The 22,497-nt window shown below is 36.1% G+C and overlaps 2 protein-coding genes across 2 annotated transcripts; one reads left to right on the forward strand and one right to left on the reverse strand.

Annotated features, from left to right (window-relative positions):
- Window positions 1-808: 808 nt before the first annotated feature.
- Window positions 809-9,780, forward strand: LOC132548688 (alkaline phosphatase, tissue-nonspecific isozyme-like). The gene is made up of 9 exons (XM_060212568.1): window positions 809-1,012; window positions 1,665-1,839; window positions 3,175-3,344; window positions 4,246-4,356; window positions 7,201-7,303; window positions 7,619-7,759; window positions 8,046-8,237; window positions 8,792-8,905; window positions 9,488-9,780. Exons 1-9 carry the CDS (start codon window positions 899-901, stop codon window positions 9,778-9,780), a joined length of 1,413 nt encoding a protein of 470 aa, XP_060068551.1. The 5' UTR covers window positions 809-898.
- Window positions 9,781-11,975: 2,195 nt separating this feature from the next.
- LOC132548689 (alkaline phosphatase, tissue-nonspecific isozyme-like) lies at window positions 11,976-17,033 on the reverse strand. The gene is made up of 7 exons (XM_060212569.1): window positions 16,851-17,033; window positions 15,897-16,007; window positions 15,172-15,274; window positions 14,367-14,507; window positions 13,169-13,360; window positions 12,780-12,905; window positions 11,976-12,271 (listed from the first exon to the last, which is right to left on the reverse strand). Exons 1-7 carry the CDS (start codon window positions 17,031-17,033, stop codon window positions 11,976-11,978), a joined length of 1,152 nt encoding a protein of 383 aa, XP_060068552.1.
- Window positions 17,034-22,497: the final 5,464 nt, after the last annotated feature.

Below are 22,497 nucleotides of genomic sequence, written 5' to 3' on the forward strand. Positions count from 1 at the left end.
AAGTCTGTTCTACCAGACATGGTCAAAATATGCTCTCCGCATGATGACACAAGTCTGTTCTACCAGACATGGTCAAAATATGCTCTCCGCATGATGACACAAGTCTGTTCTACCAGACATGGGCAAAATATGCTCCGCATGATGACACAAGTCTGTTCTACCAGACATGGTCAAAATATGCTCTCCGCATGATGACACAAGTCTGTTCTACCAGACATGGTCAAAATATGCTCTCCGCATGATGACACAAGTCTATTTTACCAGACATGGTCAAAATGTGCTCTCCGCATGATGACACAAGTCTGTTCTACCAGACATCCATCATCATTAACATCCAACAGCTCGGTTATGGGTCAGTTTTCATCATTGATTGACTTTATTTTTTATATTGTTAGAAAATGGATGATTCCTATTGCAGTTGTATGATGGACTTTCGTGGGAATTTCGTGACCACTGTTTCTATATAAAACTGACAGAATGATAAAGAAATCATATTCAAGTCTTATTGTGATCGTTATCATTTCTCTAATTTGAGAAAACGTTAACCAGTTTTTCCTTCGAAAACTGTAAATCAATCAAAAAAGGATTTTAAACATACATGCGTTCGGTACATGTTGATATAAAAAATACTAGTTCTTAATACACAGTTGGAATATGGCATTGTGTCAATTATTTAATTGAAACAAACAAATTATGTTATGTTTTTGTAATCTTCCGATTGTAAATACTGACTGACACTAAAAAATGATGTGAACGTTTCTACTAAGGAAATATTTAATGTAAAGTTCCAGGCTCTTTGCATTGGAAGAAGCTTGCGGAACAGGAATTAAAAAACGCATTGAACCGGAAGCCCAACAATAATACAGCTAAAAATGTCATCCTGTTTGTGGGCGACGGAATGGGCGGGCCTACTGTGACGGCAACCAGGATTCTCAGGGGCCAAACCATGGGCCAAACGGGCGAGGAAACCGTTCTGGAGTTCGAGAAATTTCCAAATGTAGGATATTCAAAGGTTGATATTTATTTTCTATTATCGAAGATTTTACTATAAACAGAAACTAATTATTAACAGATTTCTAATTATATATGACAAACTCCTCTTAAAAAAATAAATGATCGTTTTAATTTGATGTTATATCTGTTCCTACCATTGTCTTCTCTGGAAAAGACGTCAATATCGCTTCATATCATCTGTATCTTTGATTTTCTATGATAAGAAGAAGAAATGCATTTTATTTCAATTCCCAAGAGGAAGTACTCACTTAATTTACATTCGTTGATATTATATAATACTTTGCACGACTAATTTCCAATATATTCACTGAGCCTTTCAATGATTCGCGAAGATCGTAAATACATTTTCTTTCCGAACACAGTTATATACAGGAATATAAATTGAAATAAAATAAATACAAAGACATATTCCATAACGAAAATCTGACTCTTTGTTTGAACCATATTGTCTTGTAAGTGTTTGTGTCTTCCTATTCATAACTAACTTTCATTCTTGAATTTGTTAGGAGTCATACAATGAATGCAATGTCGGAGATACGATATTGTATGCTTTCAAGATCTATCAAACGGTCCGATAAACATTTCTTAAGATTATTACGTGTTGTTGCTTTGCTAAAAATAGCTTGTTTCCTTGCTGTAACACCTTTCAGACATACTCTCAGGACAGACAAACGACCGATTCTGCAGCAACAGCGACTGCCCTGCTGTGCGGAGAGAAAACAAATTACCGTTTGATAGGCTTAAACGACCAAGCTAGGGATGGGCAGTGTGCAAGCCAACATGGAAACGAAATTACTTGTGCATTTGAATGGTTCAGAGCAGATGGTGAGGATATGGGTTTCTAATCGGTCTAGAATTTGTGTAAAAGGGGACTTGTTTAAAGTGCACACATTGGTTGCCTCATAAGATATAATTTATAAAGTTTTCAAAATCTAGGAGATGTAGGCCTATTAAAGAAAAGTTATTATACCTGTTTGATATACCCTGTTGTTTAACTTAAATACACATCGTTAGGGTTTCTCTTCATTTGCTTTTATTGAAAGTAGTATAGATCTTGTGACAGAGAAAAGCGATTTCTACCTTATGCTAATTGTATGTGACTTAATATGCAAGAATTATGCACAATGATATGTATCTCCTCTCCAAATACCAAATTATTTTCAAACTTATTTATGATTAATAATATGCTATAGAATTGTTGTTGTCATGAAAAAAATATTGACACTTTAAAAACACGGAATTTGCATTATTTTTATTTAATTATTATCATTATTATTATTAGCAGTTCTCAAAATTCACACATTTTAAAACCAAACAGATCACTCTTCCCAAGAATGGAGAGGAGACACTCGTGTAATATGTTATAGTACTAGTTTCAATATGATTATAAACTAAATATGATATGAATGGAACAGATCATAAAGACTGAGTAGTAATTACACCAAATCTGATGATTTTATCGTAAACATTTACCAAAAATGAAAACATAAAGCTTTGCTGACGGCTTTAATCCATGTTTGATTGGAATAACGCTAAAACTTAAAAAAGAAACTGAGCTTACTGCAAACGTTTAACCTCTGGATTGTTAGAATCCCTAAATTTCTGGTTGATGGACGTAAACTTCGAAAGAAAGATATTTCGTAAATGATGTATGTACATACTGAAGGTATCCATTATGTGATCTCGTTATATGCCTAGTGTTAAAATTGAACTTTTTTGTGCAACAAATCTACACGCAAAACTGGAAAGTAAAACAGTAACATTACAATCGCGAGTCCATGAAGTTCCGTCAAAGGCAAGAAAATGGCAGTTGAAACCTTGGCTATTGAATCCATCTAAGTTGCTTTTGTCTTTCTTCTCGTATTCATTTTATATTGTCTCCACTATATTACAATTACGATCCTTCATAGTAAGCCTACTACACTATTAAGGAGACACATGGATACGTCTTCTAAAAATATCTTTTGCAATCACATGGTCGGGAAAATATGGCCCAATTGCAGTTGCATGAGACGATATCCATATTATGGACATAAAGCGTAATGACATTTATTCATAAAGATTTTTTCATTCACTTTTTGTGTAATATTAAAGTAATTATTACAAATTTTGAAATCCACGACAGGTTCTGTTTGAGCTCACCTCTGTTATTGACTACAGGTCGGTCTTTGGGTTTGGTCACCACAGCGAGGGTCACACATGCTACGCCTGCAGCAGCGTACGCCAAATCGGCGTCACGTAACTGGGAGGTAGACGGTGATATGGTGGGCGTTACTGGAGGGTGTAAAGATATCGCCTCACAACTCATTTATAATAATAGTGATATAAAGGTGAGTATATTACTCATCCACAACAACTTCTGCACCAGAAACATTTCTCTGACCCTTGGCCACGCTATTAGCGAGGGTTTCCCATATTATTCCGTAATGAAAAGAATGTAAAGCATTTGGACAACATCGGCATACATATAGAACTACCAACAAGGGTAAGGGATACTATTCATTTGTACTTTGGTTGAGGAATTTCAGCCTTCGGGTGTTTTTTTTTTCAAAATTGACAAAAAAATCTCGACGTCAATCTAATCCTTTTTTACAATTTTGATTGACCTTGGCATTTCCGGTCTGTGTTATCAATAGTTGTAAGCAAAGGAATGTTTATGTATTATCCTATTGTGAATAGATACTCTACAATGGAAATAAATATGCATCACATATCAGATGTGCATTTCCTTTAATTCCAATATAAGGGCAAAACAACTGGCTGAAACTATTCAAAAGCAGTTATTATCATTTAAATTATTAAGTAGAATGACTGTAATTTAGTCGAACTAAAAACTTTTGAAATCAAAATAGCTCCGAACATATTTCCTAAATACGACAAAATTATGCTTAAGATAGAATATGTTACCTGTATATGTTCGAATTTCCTCAGGGTGTTGTTTCAGCAACATTTTTGTTCGAGAAAATCAGCCCGCAACTGCGGAAATTTATCTAGAAAACGTACGTGTACAAGTTGTCTATCACCAAAACAGCAAAACGTCTATTGTTTATGGCAATGCACTCATTTGAACATCATAAAAGACAGCCTGTCACAAATTCTGCACGAAAATAATGATATTTGGAGCAAGCAATTGAATATCAAATCAAATGCAACGAGTAAAAGCCATAAGTTGTGATGGCAGGAGGTTGTTGGGTAGTAAAATCTAAATACTCAACTCATGTGTTTTTCTAGGTTATATTAGGTGGAGGACGTCAGTTTTTCCTTGGAAAAGATGATTATGATCCTGAACTGAATGACGGAAATTCTGGTAAACAACGACAGGATGGTGTCAACTTAATACAGGTACCTCGTTGTCTTACATACGTTCTGATGATGTTATAGTTAATACGGGTACCTCGTTGTCTTACATACATTCTGATGATGTTATAGTTAATACGGGTACCTCGTTGTCTTACATACATTCTGATGATGATATAGTTAATACGGGTACCTCGTTGTCTTACATACATTCTGATGATGTTATAGTTAATACGGGTACCTCGTTGTCTTACATACATTCTGATGATGTTATAGTTAATACGGGTACCTCGTTGTCTTACATACATTCTGATGATGTTGTAGTTAATACGGGTACCTCGTTGTCTTACATTCTGATGATGATATAGTTAATACGGGTATGATGTTATAGTTAATACGGGTACCTCGTTGTCTTACATACATTCTGATGATGTTATAGTTAATACGGGTACCTCGTTGTCTTACATACATTCTGATGATGATATAGTTAATACGGGTACCTCGTTGTCTTACATACATTCTGATGATGTTATAGTTAATACGGGTACCTCGTTGTCTTACATTCTGATGATGATATAGTTAATACGGGTACCTCGTTGTCTTACATACGTTCTGATGATGTTATAGTTAATACGGGTACCTCGTTGTCTTACATACATTCTGATGATGTTATAGTTAATACGGGTACCTCGTTGTCTTACATTCTGATGATGTTATAGTTAATACGGGTACCTCGTTGTCTTACATACATTCTGATGATGTTATAGTTAATACGGGTACCTCGTTGTCTTACATACATTCTGATGATGTTGTAGTTAATACGGGTACCTCGTTGTCTTACATACGTTCTGATGATGTTATAGTTAATACGGGTACCTCGTTGTCTTACATACGTTCTGATGATGTCTTACATACATTCTAATAGTTAATACGGGTACCTCGTTGTCTTACATACATTCTGATGATAATATAGTTAATACGGGTACCTCGTTGTCTTACATACATTCTGATGATGATATAGTTAATACGGGTACCTCGTTGTCTTACATACATTCTGATGATGTTATAGTTAATACGGGTACCTCGTTGTCTTACATACATTCTGATGATGTTATAGTTAATACGGGTACCTCGTTGTCTTACATACATTCTGATGATGTTATAGTTAATACGGGTACCTCGTTGTCTTACATACATTCTGATGATGTTATAGTTAATACGGGTACCTCGTTGTCTTACATACATTCTGATGATGTTGTAGTTAATACGGGTACCTCGTTGTCTGACATTCTGATGATGATATAGTTAATACGGGTACCTCGTTGTCTTACATTCTGATGATGATATAGTTAATACGGGTACCTCGTTGTCTTACATTCTGATGATGATATAGTTAATACGGGTACCTCGTTGTCTTACATACATTCTGATGATGTTATAGTTAATACGGGTACATTCTACGGGTACCTCGTTGTCTTACATGTCTTACATACTTACATATTCTGATGATGTTATAGTTAATACGGGTACCTCGTTGTCTTACATACATTCTGATGATGTTATAGTTAATACGGGTACCTCGTTGTCTTACATACGTTCTGATGATGATATAGTTAATACGGGTACCTCGTTGTCTTACATACGTTCTGATGATGTTATAGTTAATACGGGTACCTAGTTGTCTTACATACATTCTGATGATGTTGTAGTTAATACGGGTACCTCGTTGTCTTACATACATTCTGATGATGTTATAGTTAATACGGGTACCTAGTTGTCTTACATACATTCTGATGATGATATAGTTAATACGGGTACCTACATACATTCTGATGATGTTATAGTTAATACGGGTACCTCGTTGTCTTACATACATTCTGATGATAATATAGTTAATACGGGTACCTCGTTGTCTTACATACGTTCTGATGATGTTATAGTTAATACGGGTACCTCGTTGTCTTACATACATTCTGATGATGTTATAGTTAATACGGGTACCTCGTTGTCTTACATACATTCTGATGATGTTATAGTTAATACGGGTACCTCGTTGTCTTACATACATTCTGATGATGTTATAGTTAATACGGGTACCTCGTTGTCTTACATACATTCTGATGATGTTATAGTTAATACGGGTACCTCGTTGTCTTACATACATTCTGATGATGTTATAGTTAATACGGGTACCTCGTTGTCTTACATACATTCTGATGATGTTATAGTTAATACAGTTACCTCGTTGTCTTACATACATTCTGATGATGTTATAGTTAATACGGGTACCTCGTTGTCTTACATTCTGATGATGTTATAGTTAATACGGGTACCTCGTTGTCCTACATACATTCTGATGATGTTATAGTTAATACGGGTACCTAGTTGTCTTACATACGTTCTGATGATGATATAGTTAATACGGGTACCTCGTTGTCTTACATACATTCTGATGATGTTATAGTTAATACGGGTACCTCGTTGTCTTACATACATTCTGATGATGATATAGTTAATACGGGTACCTCGTTGTCTTACATACTTTCTGATGATGATATAGTTAATACGGGTACCTCGTTGTCTTACATACGTTCTGATGATGATATAGTTAATACGGGTACCTCGTTGAAGACAAAGACTTTTTGAAGATAGTAACTGTAACTAGTCACATGATCAAACCAGATAAAATACCTTCATTTGTTTCTTCTTCATTATTTTTTGTGTTCCTTTACAAGATAACAATCATTGCAAAGATGACACGGATTAGAAAAAAAACCCATTGAAAATGTTGTTTATACAACTAAATAAACTAATTGCTTCATCAAATAAAAAAATTGACGTGAATGAAAGGATGTTGTTTATTTGAACGTCGGGTTTATATTATTAAAGGTTTGGCAAAAAGATAAGGAAATGAAGAATGCTAACGCAAGGTACGCCTGGAATAATGAACAGTTCGACGCAATCGACCCTGCAACCACGGATTACATTCTTGGTGAGATTATTTTACAATCAGACGTGTCTGTATTAAACTACATGACACAGCTCTCTCAGCTTGCACCATTGCCAACACGAATCAGCTCGCTGTCTTGGTGAGATCATTTTAAAATCAGACGTGTCTGTGTGTCTGTATTAAACAACATGACATAGCTCTCTCAGCTTGCACCATTGCCAACACGAATCACCTCGCTGTAGACGTTTGCTCACGGCATTGTTTTGTTCACAACATCTTCGACAAATTATTACAAATAAAATGTTAAAGATATGTTTAAAATGTTTGATCGCCAAATAAATTAATTTGTTTATGCAGGTCTGTTTGAGGCAAGTCACATGCAATACGATTTAGACAGAAATAAAGGCCCAAAGGGGGAACCATCTCTAGCAGCGCTGACTCAGAAAGCTATTCGGGTTCTTCAGAAGAACCAAGATGGCTTCTTTCTGTTAGTGGAAGGTAAAGTGCCTGTGATTATACGTAAACATAGTGAACAGGAAGGAAAACTTGGCAGAAAATTGAGAGAAGCATCCAGATTTCTTAAAATTACAAAATGACTTTTCTGTTCTAAAAACATAATTCAGATATCTGAAGCATCTTGATCAAGAAATGAATTTCGTTAGATGATCACTTAAAAGTTTGTTAATTAATTACATAATAATACTTTTAATTTCTTGTTAATATCCATACTTCTCGTTACGATATCGTCGGTGTTTCTAATCCTTTCCACTGCGATTTCATTCAGGAGGTCGCATTGACCATGCCCACCATGAAAATAACGCCAAGCGCGCGTTGTATGATGGTTTAGCCTTCGAGGATGCTGTAAAAATTGCTACAAATATGACCGACGAAAACGATACACTCATAATTGTAACGGCTGACCACGCCCACGTCTTCAACATCGCAGGTTATCCAACACGAGGCAACAACATTTTTGGTGAGTACGCAACGCTGGTTATCCAGCACGAGGCAACAATATATTTGGTGAGTACGCAACGCTGGTTATACAGCACCACGCAACAATATGTTTGGTGAGTACGCAACGCTGGTTATACAGCACGAGGCAACAATATGTTTGGTGAGTACGCAACGCTGGTTATACAGCACCACGCAACAATATGTTTGGTGAGTACGCAACGCTGGTTATCCAGCACGAGGCAACAATATTTTTGGTGAATAAACCTCACGATCGATTGAAGCGACGGTCGTCGATATACAAACAGACGTATGTACTCTTTTCAGTATTTTTGCTAGCTTCATTATACATCAAATGGAGAGAAAACGGTGCAAACAACGCTGGTACAAAATATGTTCACTGGTAAGCAAATTCCTCTTCATATGGTTACTTACTGCAAATATTCGAAAACAGATTAAGAAAAGAAAAACTCAAACATGACTTTCTAAAGCAAACATTTGGCTTTTGTTCCATTGACAAAAATGAATGTGCCAATATTCTCTAAACAATATTACATTTGTGATTTATTGATTTAGGCATAGTTGACAATGACGAAGATGAAAATGGGCCACATTTCACCACCCTACTTTACGGAAACGGTCCAGGTTACCGTGCGGGAGCTCAAACCGATGTGCATGCTACAGATACGAGTAAGTATATACAAGCACTACTAACTTGTTAAGACATGAAATATCGGGTATGACGATATGAAATCCAATCGTCGCGCTGGCTGTACATTCTCGACTATCTGGGATGCAGAGAGATGGACTTTGGCAACGGCTTAGCACAAGAAGGATTTTCTGTTGTTAATGACATGGCGAGGTGTTCACATCTAGTTATGTCCCATCGCAATCGTGTTATAATCTAACGTCAGTATGTTTCTTTTTCGTTCCGTATCTTTCAGAGCGATTACTTGGCAAAATTATTTGACATTTAATGTTAGAAAAGCTCGCGAGATAAGTCACACTTGGATGAAATCTCAATACCCCGATATTTACAAATTCAGCCTCAAGTAAAATACATAAACATTAGGGATTTTCTTTTTAAGCAATGCTGACACGTTGTTAATAATCACTTGTACAATCCCTTGTTGCAATTTTCTTGAATTGGCTTTTGGTTTTTAATTTCGTCATCATGCACTTACACCGAGGTATATCTAACCCTGTTCAGGATTTTATTATTACCAATAGTGACATCGATGTAACATCAAATTATATCCCCTCTTTTTACAGCTGATAACGACTATTTACAATCTGCCGCGGCTCCACGTTTCGAGGATTCACACGGTGGACAAGATGTAGGAATCTATGCACGCGGACCAATGGCTCACCTGATACACGGGGTTCACGAACAACATTACATCGCGCATGTTATGTCATACGCCGCATGTGTTGCAGACAATAGAAATCGATGTAAAGGTATAGTGACAACAACTCCTACGACCTCCGGAGCCGGAAATAACGACGTCAGCAAGATATATCTATTTACGGCAACTTTCGTGGCATGCTACTTCTTGTGCTATTAGTAACATCGCAATACCCACAGACACGTGCAGCAAGATTTTAATTATTAGATATCAATGTACGGTTCTACAAAAGCATTCTAAATTAAAAGCACTAGACAATCGCACAGAAAGCCAGGATATAAATATCGAAATAAAAGCGTTTAAATCGAGTCGAAGTCTTTTGAAAAACAGACCACAGATTAAAATTGAGAGCCTCTAAGAATAGAAAGTATGCTTTAGTCCCGTGATTAAATATAGTTGCATATATCGGATTACTTTAGAGTGTCACAAACGTGAGTATGTTACGACCCGTGCTACTATTTAAATGAACGTGGCATGCAGGTTACGGCAAACCTCGGGCTCAACAAGTCCACTGGCAGTGTCTACCACCTGCAATCTGGAAGATCGTACAGAAGGACGAAATGCTGTACGACGTGGTTTAAAAGGTGCTTTATCATCATACTACTTTCGCTCTTGTTCTATGACACTTTTACCCAAGCTTTCCAACGCTACAATATATACCAATATTACTACTAAATAGCTACAAACACGTCCATCTTCGTCTAGAATTTCGTATGTCTCCATCTTAGGCAAAACGTACAGCGGTACGATAGCGTTGCAGCGTAAGCAGAACATCGTTGACGAAATTTCAGCGACTCTGAAGTGAAGGGGTGTTGTTCTCCGGCCTACCGGCTGATAAGGAACAGTTCGACCCGTTAATGATTTTTAATATCAATGGGCTTCTTTATACAATGGAGCAATACTAAAATATCTGCTGCTTACATTGTAAATTGTGGATTGCTGACAAGCTTACAACCTGCATCCCAAGTCAATAATATTAATTTCGTATATATATATAAAAAAATATACATCTTAGATATATTTCTAGATAATTACCTATCTGTTACCTATTGTATCTTCATACATATTGTGATTCTATATATATCTACTATATCTTATCAACTGGATTTCCTAGCTATTGATGCAACACGTTATCATAGAATAATTGTATACACAATGCATTAAGCTTACGTAAATTATAGATATATATAATATTCAGGGATTTCCGACATAATTATGTATTGATGTGACACGTTATCATAGAATACTTTTAGACATGGTGTATCAAGCATTTATATATATATAATATACAAGGATTTCCTCAATCGTCATTTATTATGTTATCATTATGTTGTATTACAATATATATTTATTATGTTATGTATGTAATGTAATACAGATACATACATTTGTCCATTTGGTGAGTTTGACTTCGCGTTATTTATAATGTTGATGTCTTACATTTTTTTCGTTGTAGAGACTGTTTAACAACATTTTCGTTGTACAAACTGCCTTACATTATTTTCGTTGTAGAGACTGCCTTACATTATTTTCGTTGTAGAGACTGCCTTACGTTATTTTCGTTGTACAAACTGCCTTACATTATTTTCGTTGTAGAGACTGCCTTATTATTTTCGTTGTAGAGACTGCCTTACGTTATTTTCGTTGTACAGACTGCCTTACGTTATTTTCGTTGTAGACTGCCTTACATTATTTTCGTTGTAGAGACTGCCTTACATTATTTTCGTTGTAGACTGCCTTACATTATTTTCGTTGTACAAACTGCCTTACATTATTTTCGTTGTAGAGACTGCCTTACATTATTTTCGTTGTAGAGACTGCCTTACATTATTTTCGTTGTACAGACTGCCTTACATTATTTTCGTTGTACAAACTGCCTCACATTATTTTCGTTATAAAGACTGTTTAACATTATTTTCGTTGTAGAAATTGCCTTACATTATTTTCGTTGTAAAGAATGCCTTTCATGATTTTCGTTATTGAAATTGCCTTACATTATTCTCGTTGTAGAGAAAGCCTTACATTATTGTCAATGTACAGAATGTCTTACGTTATTTTCCTTGTAGAGATTGTCTTACATTATTTTCGTGATAGAGACTGACTTTCATTATTTTCGTTATACAGACTGACTTACATTATTTTCCTTGTAGAGACTGCCTTACGTTATATGCCTTGGAGAGCAATTTAAAAATTGTTAAAAAATAAAAGAGTCATACTGCTTTACGATATTAACTAAGGAGAACTACGAGGGCAATCGGGCAGAGTAATTGTTTCTTCAATAGCGACAGATATAATGATAATATATGAGTCACGCGACCGGTCAAAGAGCTTCATGCGATGTTCCTGTTAAGGGGTTAGACATGTACAAAGTATAAATGTAGGAAATTGATCAAAACACACATAACATATAAATACGTCCTGTCGTGGTTCTTGTTCGCTGAATTTGGATCGCGATTTTCTAGGTGATCACAACGCTGTGTATTATCAGCAACACAGGCAGCGTATGTCATAACATGCGCTATGTAGTGCTGCTCGTGCACACTGTGTATAAGGTGTGACATCGGTCCACGTGCGTAGATGGTCACGTCACTTCCTGCGTGAGTCTCAGAGCTTCGCGGAGCTGCCGCAACTTGGAGGTAGTCTTTATGAGCTGAAAAAATCACAAGAACCACATTGAATACAACATTTGTAAAGCTGAGAGAAGATTGTTTGAAACATGTTTTAATGCAAGATAATAGCGTTTCTTAATGTTATGTTGTTAGTTAGTTTATTCGAAACACGTCGGCTGTTTTTTCTACTGAAGCAAGTTTTATCAACGAAGAATTTAAACTGTAATAGCTTTGTTACAGACGTATTAACTTTGATAATGTATTTATCAGTGTGTTTCAAATCTGTAGTGGTGGCACCTTGTTCATCCTATGTTATAATAGACATACCTTAGGATACAAACTTATGTCTATAGCATATATATTGTATGATTGTACATGTTTAGGTATACACACTTGTGTCTACAGCATACACATAGTATGATTGTACATGTGTAGGTATACACACGTGTGTCTACAGCATACACATTGTATGATTGTACATGTGTAGGTATACACACTTGTGTCTACAGCATACACATTGTATGATTGTACATGTTTAGGTATACACACTTGTATCTATGCTAGACACGTTTGTTCGGTTCCCCCAGTCATAACTATTTCCGTTGGCGTAAAGGAGAGTAGTGAAAGGAATACCATCGGCTGCTATTGCATCCTCTCCAACATTATCAACCACACCTGCGAGAAACATGACATTGAAATATTGACACAATTTGGTGTGATGCCATAACATGAACAATCATGTTATGTAATGAATTGAAAATGGCGCACGGTTTTATTTCGTCCTCTGCATTTTTATTTTACAATTGTATCGAAGTTTTTTTTATTTTATTGTTTTTCTTCTCAAGTTCTTAAAAATAACCAATTCTAAAACTCACTTCATCAACTCTCATAAAAGGAAAACTCATTTTAGATCATATATATATATATATTTGTCTTACCAAAAATGTCGTTGCCTCGTTTTGGATATCCTGCAATGTTGAACACGTGAGCGTGGTCAGCTGTAACGATAATCAGGGTGTCACTTTCGTCAGTCATGTCGTTAGCAACCTTAACGGCATCTTCTAAAGCTAGAACCTCGTACAGAGAACGTCTGGCGTTGTTGTCATGGTGGGCGTGGTCTATACGTGCTCCTGTAGGTAATCAGAAATAGTCAAATCTACGTCATTATCAACAGCATTCCTGTAGTAATGGTAACGACAAGAAAATATATTTTAACCAGAAAGGACGAGGAACAAAAATACATAAATATGACATTGTTTTTTTTAAAGTAAACCCGACAGCACGGGAAAATATTAGTAAAACACGCTAAGGTAATCTTATCTGTAAGTTCGTTTATAAGGGGAAGTAACCCAGAAATATCATACGCGTTCACATACATCTGTATGTGAGCTCGATGTTAAACAAATTCAGCTTTTATGTCTATATCGTCTTATTCACTGATATATTATATATACAGAAACTCATTTTCAATGGTGACAAATTGACAAAATTGGTTCAGGTTTCTTTCTATTTTTATTTTTTTTAATATCTCAAGCCAATTTCAAATTTAATCCGCGGGTATTTTATTTTGTTGTCTTAAAACCTCGTTTTAAATTCTTTGTTCTCTCCAACAAGCACATACAATAAAAATATAGAAATAACGACAAAAACACAATATGAAATTTTGTAAAAAGAAAATATCCATCAAAACTGTTAACAAACGGCTAAGATAAAAATGTAATACTAACATCAATTTATGTCTGTCAAAGAGACCAAACAGAAACCACAATGCTACAAAGACAGGACATGTAATATGGTAAACCCACTATTCATCAAGACCTACACAGTTTAGGTAAACGTGCTTCAGAAAATATAAACAAAGATATGAACGTCTCGAAATGATGAAGAACCAAGGTTTACTTATAACACTATTACACTATTACAAACAACTTATAAGGTTTTCGTCTATAAAAAACGTGAAGCAAATAGAACGCTTTTTTCGCCGAAATCTTCAAAAGGATTATATTTTTTTTATCAAACCTGTGATTTTATTTATATCCGAAAAGTGCTAATATATAAAAAGAGCTCTTGACAAAAACATACTCTACAGTATAAATATTTGCACACAGTAATTACTTTGGATAAAAAAAAAATCACCTTCCACCAATAGGAAGAATCCTTTAGAGTCCTTTTGGAGGATTTGGATGGCTTTTTGTGTCATTTCTGCTAATGACGGCTCTCCGTCAGTTCCATTGTCTCGGTCCAGTTCGTACTGCATGTGACCTGCCTCGAACAGACCTGTAATGATGGAAAAGTTCAAACATCAGGAGCCATGAGTATATTAATTGTCGTCTTCACACTTGCCCCAGCTTGTGTGGTATAAGATGGTATTTTCAGGTGTTTGATATTATCTGCGGGTAGGGTATTTTTATTTGAGCAACATTATTATTAGTAGTTCTCTTCCCCACAAAAAAGGTTGTGAATCCTTTTATATGTGGTAGGAAGTTACGCTTTCCTATATATTTAAAATTTACACCAGCTCTTGTTTTTGTTATTTATTTATTTTTTTTTTCAATTTTCTAAAATGTTTTGGGGTTTGGGGTTGCTTTCTTTTCTTTTGTTGTTGTTTTTGTTTTGTTTTTTATTATTGTTTTTCTTTTTCTTATTTGTTTGTTTTTCCTTTTATTTTTTACCGTTTTTACACCAACCCATTTAGTTGATGATGTATCAAGTACCGAGGAAAAGAAATATAAATTACTCTATTTTCAGCGTAAGATGGAATGTGTTTAAGCTTAACAGTGCCCCAATCAATGTATATGTTAACGAAAAGTATATTAAGTAAGTCTGACGTAATAAAATGGCGTTACGATTGGAAACATTTTCGGAATTAGCAGATATACTTAAAGAAGTTATGACGAGTGATAGGTACATTGGTATATATAATATACATGATTTTACTTACCCAGTATATAGTCAGTGTTACGAGGATCTACAGAATCGAACTGAGATTTGTTCCATACATATTCAGCTGACAATTTCCGTCTATCTTTGTCATCTTTCCAAACCTGAGAAAATAATCATATTCACTGTAATATACGACGTCCAAAACCGAATTAAACTGATACAAAGTAACCAGTATCACAGTAATGTTTATCTTTTTCCTCTCTCAGTTTTAATGAAAACTGGTGAAGTAAACATTGTGCGATTCAAGACCGGAACTCGAAAATCAGCAAAACGTTAAATTACTAGAATCGTGCCTAGTATTGTAGAGAAAACATTCTATAGACAGAATATTGTATGTGAGAATGTTCGTTTTGTTTTCTTAGTCTTTTCGTTTTAACGTCCACGCAACAGTCGGTGTCATATGAAAAACTGATCAAGTGGGACATCATATGTTATAAACAAAGCGCAGAAAAAGAAGAAAAGAAAAGTTTCTAAGTGATGGGTGGGGGCTGCAGATCTGTTTTAGTCATGTCATTATGGTCTTTGTATAAGACACAAAGAAACAATGATTCTGCATGGGTCCCACATTAAATTACCTGTTTATATTATGTAGTGGAATACGTCAGATTCTATACAACAAATATCAGGAGAGGCTTTCTCTGCTGTACTGTGCTTTATTGAATTTTTATTGCCTTTCTCCAGTAATGATACAGCTACGTCGATTTACTAACAATGACTAGCTACCTGTGTCAGATCGACTCCATCGAGTCGTTGTCTACCGGAATTGGTGTGGTTCAGTTCTGGATCCAAATCATTTCTGCCTAGAAAGTATTGTCTTCCGCCACCAAGTATTACCTATAGATAAACACCAGACACAGTTATGTATCATACTGCTCCTATAATTGTTTGTCTAAATGTTTTAGCAATAACCTACTTTACAGACACGCAGTATGTTGTTTAAGGAGTTATTACATGCCAGTAGCGGTACAGAGAGTGTAATGAATCGTGTAAATAATTGTGGTGTTTGAACTGCAGTTTCTCATTCAACAGACGTATTCATGTGAGAAAAGATATTATGACATTGAATTCATTTTGAGACTGAAACCCTTGGATTTCGTAGATAAAAATAAAATTGACTTTACAAGCCAGGAATGAGCTTGTTCTGCGTCCTACTTAGTGGTTGGAGTTATCTTCCCTTTGTGTACATTGTTTGGAACTAAATTATTTTTATTTGTTTAGGAATAATGATTACAAAAGGTCACCATAGATATAACAAACTGTAAAACAATTTTTCACAACAACCAGTTCTCATGTAATGATTGCCATCACAGACATAAAATTTCTACAGATTTAGTTTGAAAAATGTGTGACCATTTGTCGTCACCACATCATGTATAAATGAACAGGCGAACGACACGGAAATACAGTCAGTAGTACAAAACGTTCAAAATTTGGCTTTCTTGAAATATGTCGAGATGTGTGATTTAGAAGAGATGAGGTTATCTACCTCGACCTGGCGTTTATATAACCTAGTCGAAATGTAAATGTTTATGAATTTGTACATGTGTTTTGATTACTGACGTTTCTAGTTTATGCTGTGTCAGAATATTTACTCTTTGGTTCAAGTTCAATTTGGACAAGATGATTGTGCGGTACCCTGTCATTTAACTGTTGCTATGGACGAGTTGGTATACATACTTTAGCATAACTATTGTTATAAATGAGCTGTGAGGCGATGTCTGTACACCCTTCAGCCACGCCCACCATCTCTCCGTCTACCTCCCAGTCACGTGACGGTGTTTTGGCATACGCACACGCGGGTGTAGCATGTGTAATCCTCGCAGTTGAGACTACGCCCACTGATCGACCTGAAACCAACATGATAAAACTGGACATCCATAGAAAGCTAACTATTAAATGGATTATTCACGTATGATTCTTAAACTAATCAAGAGATTTCCGAGCTTGTAAAAGACATCGTTTTAATATTGTCCTATTTATGTGAGATATAGCCTATCACACAAGCTTAATATAATGTTCACTGTACCCAAAGAAATCATGGATTTTAAATGTAAAATCGAAACATACACTGAGAGTGAATAAATAACTTTAGTTAATGTCTGTGTTTTAGTGAGACTGTGTAGATATATAGTTAATGTCTGTGTTTTAGTGAGATTGTGTAGATATATAGTTAATGTCTGTGTTTTAGTGAGATTGTGTAGATATATAGTTAATGTCTGTGTTTTAGTCAGATTGTGTAGATATATAATTTGTGTCTGTGTTTTAGTCAGATTGTGTAGATATATAGTTTGTGTCTGTGTTTTAGTGAGATTGTGTAGATATATAGTTTGTGTCTGTGTTTTAGTGAGACTGTGTAGATATATAGTTTGTGTCTGTGTTTTAGTCAGACTGTGTAGATATATAGTTAATGTCTGTGTTTTAGTGAGACTGTGTAGATATATAGTTAATGTCTGTGTTTTAGTGAGATTGTGTAGTGTTTTAGTAAGATTGTGTAGATATATAGTTAATGTCTGTGTTTTTGAGATTGTGTAGATATATAGTTGTGTCTGTGTTTTAGTGAGACTGTGTAGAGATATATAGTTTGTGTCTGTGTTTTAGTGAGACTGTGTAGATATATAGTTAATGTCTGTGTTTTAGTGAGATTGTGTAGATATATAGTTAATGTCTGTGTTTTAGTGAGATTGTGTAGATATATAGTTTGTGTCTGTGTTTTAGTGAGATTGTGTAGATATATAGTTTGTGTCTGTGTTTTAGTGAGATTGTGTAGATATATAGTTAATGTCTGTGTTTTAGTGAGACTGTGTAGATATATAGTTTGTGTCTGTGTTTTAGTCAGACTGTGTAGATATATAGTTAATGTCTGTGTTTTAGTGAGATTGTGTAGATATATAGTTAATGTCTGTGTTTTAGTGAGATTGTGTAGATATATAGTTTGTGTCTGTGTTTTAGTGAGATTGTGTAGATATATAGTTAATGTCTGTGTTTTAGTGAGATTGTGTAGATATATAGTTTGTGTCTGTGTTTTAGTGAGACTGTGTAGATATATAGTTTGTGTCTGTGTTTTAGTGAGATTGTGTAGATATATAATTTGTATATGTGTTTTAGTAAGATTGTGTAGATATATAGTTAATGTCTGTGTTTTAGTGAGACTGTGTTGTATATAGTTTGTGTCTGTGTTTTAGTCAGATTGTGTAGATATATAGTTTGTGTCTGTGTTTTAGTCAGATTGTGTAGATATATAGTTTGTGTCTGTGTTTTAGTAAGATTGTGTAGATATATAGTTTGTGTCTGTGTTTTAGTAAGATTGTGTAGATATATAGTTTGTGTCTGTGTTTTAGTGAGACTGTGTAGATATATAGTTTGTGTCTGTGTTTTAGTAAGATTGTGTAGATATATAGTTTGTGTCTGTGTTTTAGTGAGACTGTGTAGATATATAGTAGGAGAGTATGGGTATGTCTGTAAGGAGAGTATGGTTATGTCTGTAAGGAGAGTATGGTTATGTCTGTAAGGAGAGTATGGGTATGTCTGTAAGGAGAGTATAGGTATGTCTGTAAGGAGAGTATGGGTATGCGTGTAAGGAGAGTATGGGTATGTCTGTAAGGAGAGTATGGCTGTAAGGAGAGTATGGGTATATCTGTTAGGAGAGTATGGGTACGTCTGTACGGAGAGTATGGGTATGTGTGTAAGGAGAGTATGGGTATTTCTGTAAGGAGAGTATGGGTATGTCTGTAAGGAGAGTATGGGTATGTCTGTAAGGAGAGTATGGGTATGTCTGTAAGGAGAGTATGGGTATGTCTGTAAGGAGAGTATGGGTATGTCTGTAAGGAGAGTATTGGTATGTATGTAAGGAGAGTATGGGTATTTGTGTAAGGAGAGTATGGGTATGTCTGTAAGGAGAGTATGGGTATGTCTGTAAGGAGAGTATGGGTATGTGTGTAAGGAGAGTATGGGTATGTCTGTAAGGAGAGTATGGGTATGTCTGTAAGGAGAGTATGGGTATGTCTGTAAGGAGAGTATGGGTATGTGTGTAAGGAGAGTATGGGTATGTCTGTAAGGAGAGTATGGGTATGTGTGTAAGGAGAGTATGGGTATGTCTGTAAGGAGAGTATGGATATGTCTGTAAGGAGAGTATGGGTACGTCTGTAAGGAGAGTATGGCTGTAAGGAGAGTATGGGTATGTCTGTAAGGAGAGTATGGGTATGTCTGTAAGGAGAGTATGGGTATGTCTGTAAGGAGAGTATTGGTATGTCTGTAAGGAGAGTATGGGTATGTATGTAAGGAGAGTATGGGTATTTGTGTAAGGAGAGTATGGTAATGTCTGTAAGGAGAGTATGGGTATGTGTGTAAGGAGAGTATGGGTATGTCTGTAAGGAGAGTAGTATGAGGAGAGTATGGGTATGTCTGTAAGGAGAGTATGGGTATGTCTGTAAGGAGAGTATGGGTATGTCTGTAAGGAGAGTATGGGTATGTCTGTAAGGAGAGTATGGGTATGTCTGTAAGGAGAGTATGGGTATGTCTGTAAGGAGAGTATGGGTATGTGTGTAAGGAGAGTATGGGTATGTCTGTAAGGAGAGTATGGATATGTCTGTATGGAGAGGAGAGTATGGGTATGTCTGTAAGGAGAGTATTGGTATGTCTGTAAGGAGAGTATGGGTATGCGTGTAAGGAGAGTATGGGTATGTCTGTAAGGAGAGTATGGGTATGTCTGTAAGGAGAATATGGGTATGTGTGTAAGGAGAGTATGGGTATGTCTGTAAGGAGAGTATGGGTACGTCTGTAAGGAGAGAGTATTAGGAGAGTATGGATATGTCTGTAAGGAGAGTATGGGTATGTCTGTAAGGAGAGTATTGGTATGTCTGTTAGGAGAGTGTGGGTACGTCTGTAAGGAGAGTATGGGTATGTCTGTAAGGAGAGTATGGGTATAAGGAGAGTATGGGTATTTCTGTTAGGAGAGTATGGGTACGTCTGTAAGGAGAGTATGGCTGTAAGGAGAGTATGGGTATTTCTGTTAGGAGAGTATGGGTACGTCTGTAAGGAGAGTATGGGTATGTCTGTAAGGAGTGTATGGTTATGTCTGTAAAGAGAGTATGGTAATGTCTGTAAGGGGAGTATGGGTATATGTGTAAGGAGAGTATGGGTATGTCTGTAAGGAGAGTATGGGTATGTCTGTAAGGAGAGTATGGGTATGTGTATAAGGAGAGTATGGGTATGTCTGTAAGGAGAATAAGGATATGTCTGTAAGGAGAGTATGGATATGTTTGTAAGGAGAGTATGGGTATGTATGTAAGGAGAGTATGGGTATTTGTGTAAGGAGAGTATGGGTATGTCTGTAAGGAGAGTATGGGTATGTCTGTAAGGAGAGTATGGGTATGTCTGTAAGGAGAGTATGGGTATGTCTGTAAGGAGAGTATGGGTATGTCTGTAAGGAGAGTATGGGTATGTGTGTAAGGAGAGTATGGGTATGTCTGTAAGGAGAGTATGGATATGTCTGTAAGGAGAGTATGGGTATGTCTGTAAGGAGAGTATTGGTATGTCTGTTAGGAGAGTATGGGTACGTCTGTAAGGAGAGTATAGGTATGTTTCTAAGGAGAGTATGGCTATAAGGAGAGTATGGGTATGTCTGTAAGGAGAGTATGGGTATGCGTGTAAGGAGAGTATGGGTATGTCTGTAAGGAGTGTATGGTTATGTCTGTAAAGAGAGTATGGTAATGTCTGTAAGGGGAGTATGGGTATATGTGTAAGGAGAGTATGGGTATGTCTGTAAGGAGAGTATTGGTATGTCTGTAAGGAGAGTATGGGTATGTGTGTAAGGAGAGTATGGGTATGTCTGTAAGGAGAGTATGGGTATGTCTGTAAGGAGAGTATGGGTATGTCTGTAAGGAGAGTATGGGTATGTCTGTAAGGAGAGTATGGGTATTTCTGTAAGGAGAGTATGGGTATGTCTGTAAGGAGAGTATGGGTATGTCTGTTAGGAGAGTATGGGTACGTCTGTACGGAGAGTATGGGTATGTGTGTAAGGAGAGTATGGGTATTTCTGTAAGGAGAGTATGGGTATGTCTGTAAGGAGAGTATGGGTATGTCTGTAAGGAGAGTATGGGTGGTCTGAAACTGAGTACACACAGATTCTAAGTATGGGTATGTCTGTAAGGGGAGTATGGGTATATGTGTAAGGAGAGTATGGGTATGTCTGTAAGGAGAGTATGGATATGTCTGTAAGGAGAGTATGGGTATGTGTGTAAGGAGAGTATGGGTATTTCTGTAAGGAGAGTATGGGTATGTCTGTAAGGAGAGTATGGGTATGTCTGTAAGGAGAGTATGGGTATGTCTGTAAGGAGAGTATGGGTATGCGTGTAAGGAGAGTATGGGTATGTCTGTAAGGAGAGTATGGGTATGTCTGTAAGGAGAGTATGGGTATTTCTGTAAGGAGAGTATGGGTATGTCTGTAAGGAGAGTATGGGTATGTCTGTAAGGAGAGTATTAGTATGTCTGTAAGGAGAGTATGGGTATGCGTGTAAGGAGAGTATGGGTAAGCAAAAAGAAAACAAGAAATAGTTTGTACGAGACAAATGTTGTTCTGTTTATCATCACCATTCACTCACTAGTCACTGTCAGTGTCATTAGTTTCTGTTAAATAATGATCCTATCCTTCAGTCAGTCCCTGTGGTGCGTTAACGATCAAGCAAGGCGAAATTATGGTTTTTCGCAACAAAGATATTTTCGTTTTGCTGCAACCTGCCTATAACAACCACTCAAAGTAGTAAAGAAAAGTGACCGTTATAGGCAGGCGGTCTTAATATAAAGGCTCGATCCTTACCACATACTTTGGAATCACAATGACGGGTATTTACGGTAACGAGAAACCCGTAAAAGAACATTTCCATCGTCTTGAAGCCTGATTTCATTATGAAGATTTTTTTGTGTTCGTGTGAGAACTTTCACTGCTCGCAACACAATGAGACGTTTTATGTCCTAGCTTTATCCTTATTGATCAGCTTTCTTTCTTTCCTGCTTTATCTCATTCTTTTATTTATTACGTATTTATTTTTTTCTGTTTAGTCTTTGCATAACATTAGCTTATATATATATAAAAAAAACTAACTCTTCATGATAATAAACGATAACATACCTTTACCTTCGAGTTCCAAAATCTGACGCCAATTTGGCGCATGTTACATGATAAAGTGATAAATAGTCATTACGTTGAACCAATAAAAGGCAATGATGATAATGCAATTTCTTTTCATTAATAATTACCATAACTTTAATATGCAAATATAGTACAAATAAAAGATTAAAAAAATCCCGCCCTCCCTACGATCCCGTG

This window comes from Ylistrum balloti, unplaced genomic scaffold (genome assembly GCF_031769215.1).
Source record: "Ylistrum balloti isolate Yb309-2 unplaced genomic scaffold, AGI_CSIRO_Ybal_v1 Utg370024, whole genome shotgun sequence".
Classification (NCBI taxonomy): domain Eukaryota; kingdom Metazoa; phylum Mollusca; class Bivalvia; order Pectinida; family Pectinidae; genus Ylistrum; species Ylistrum balloti.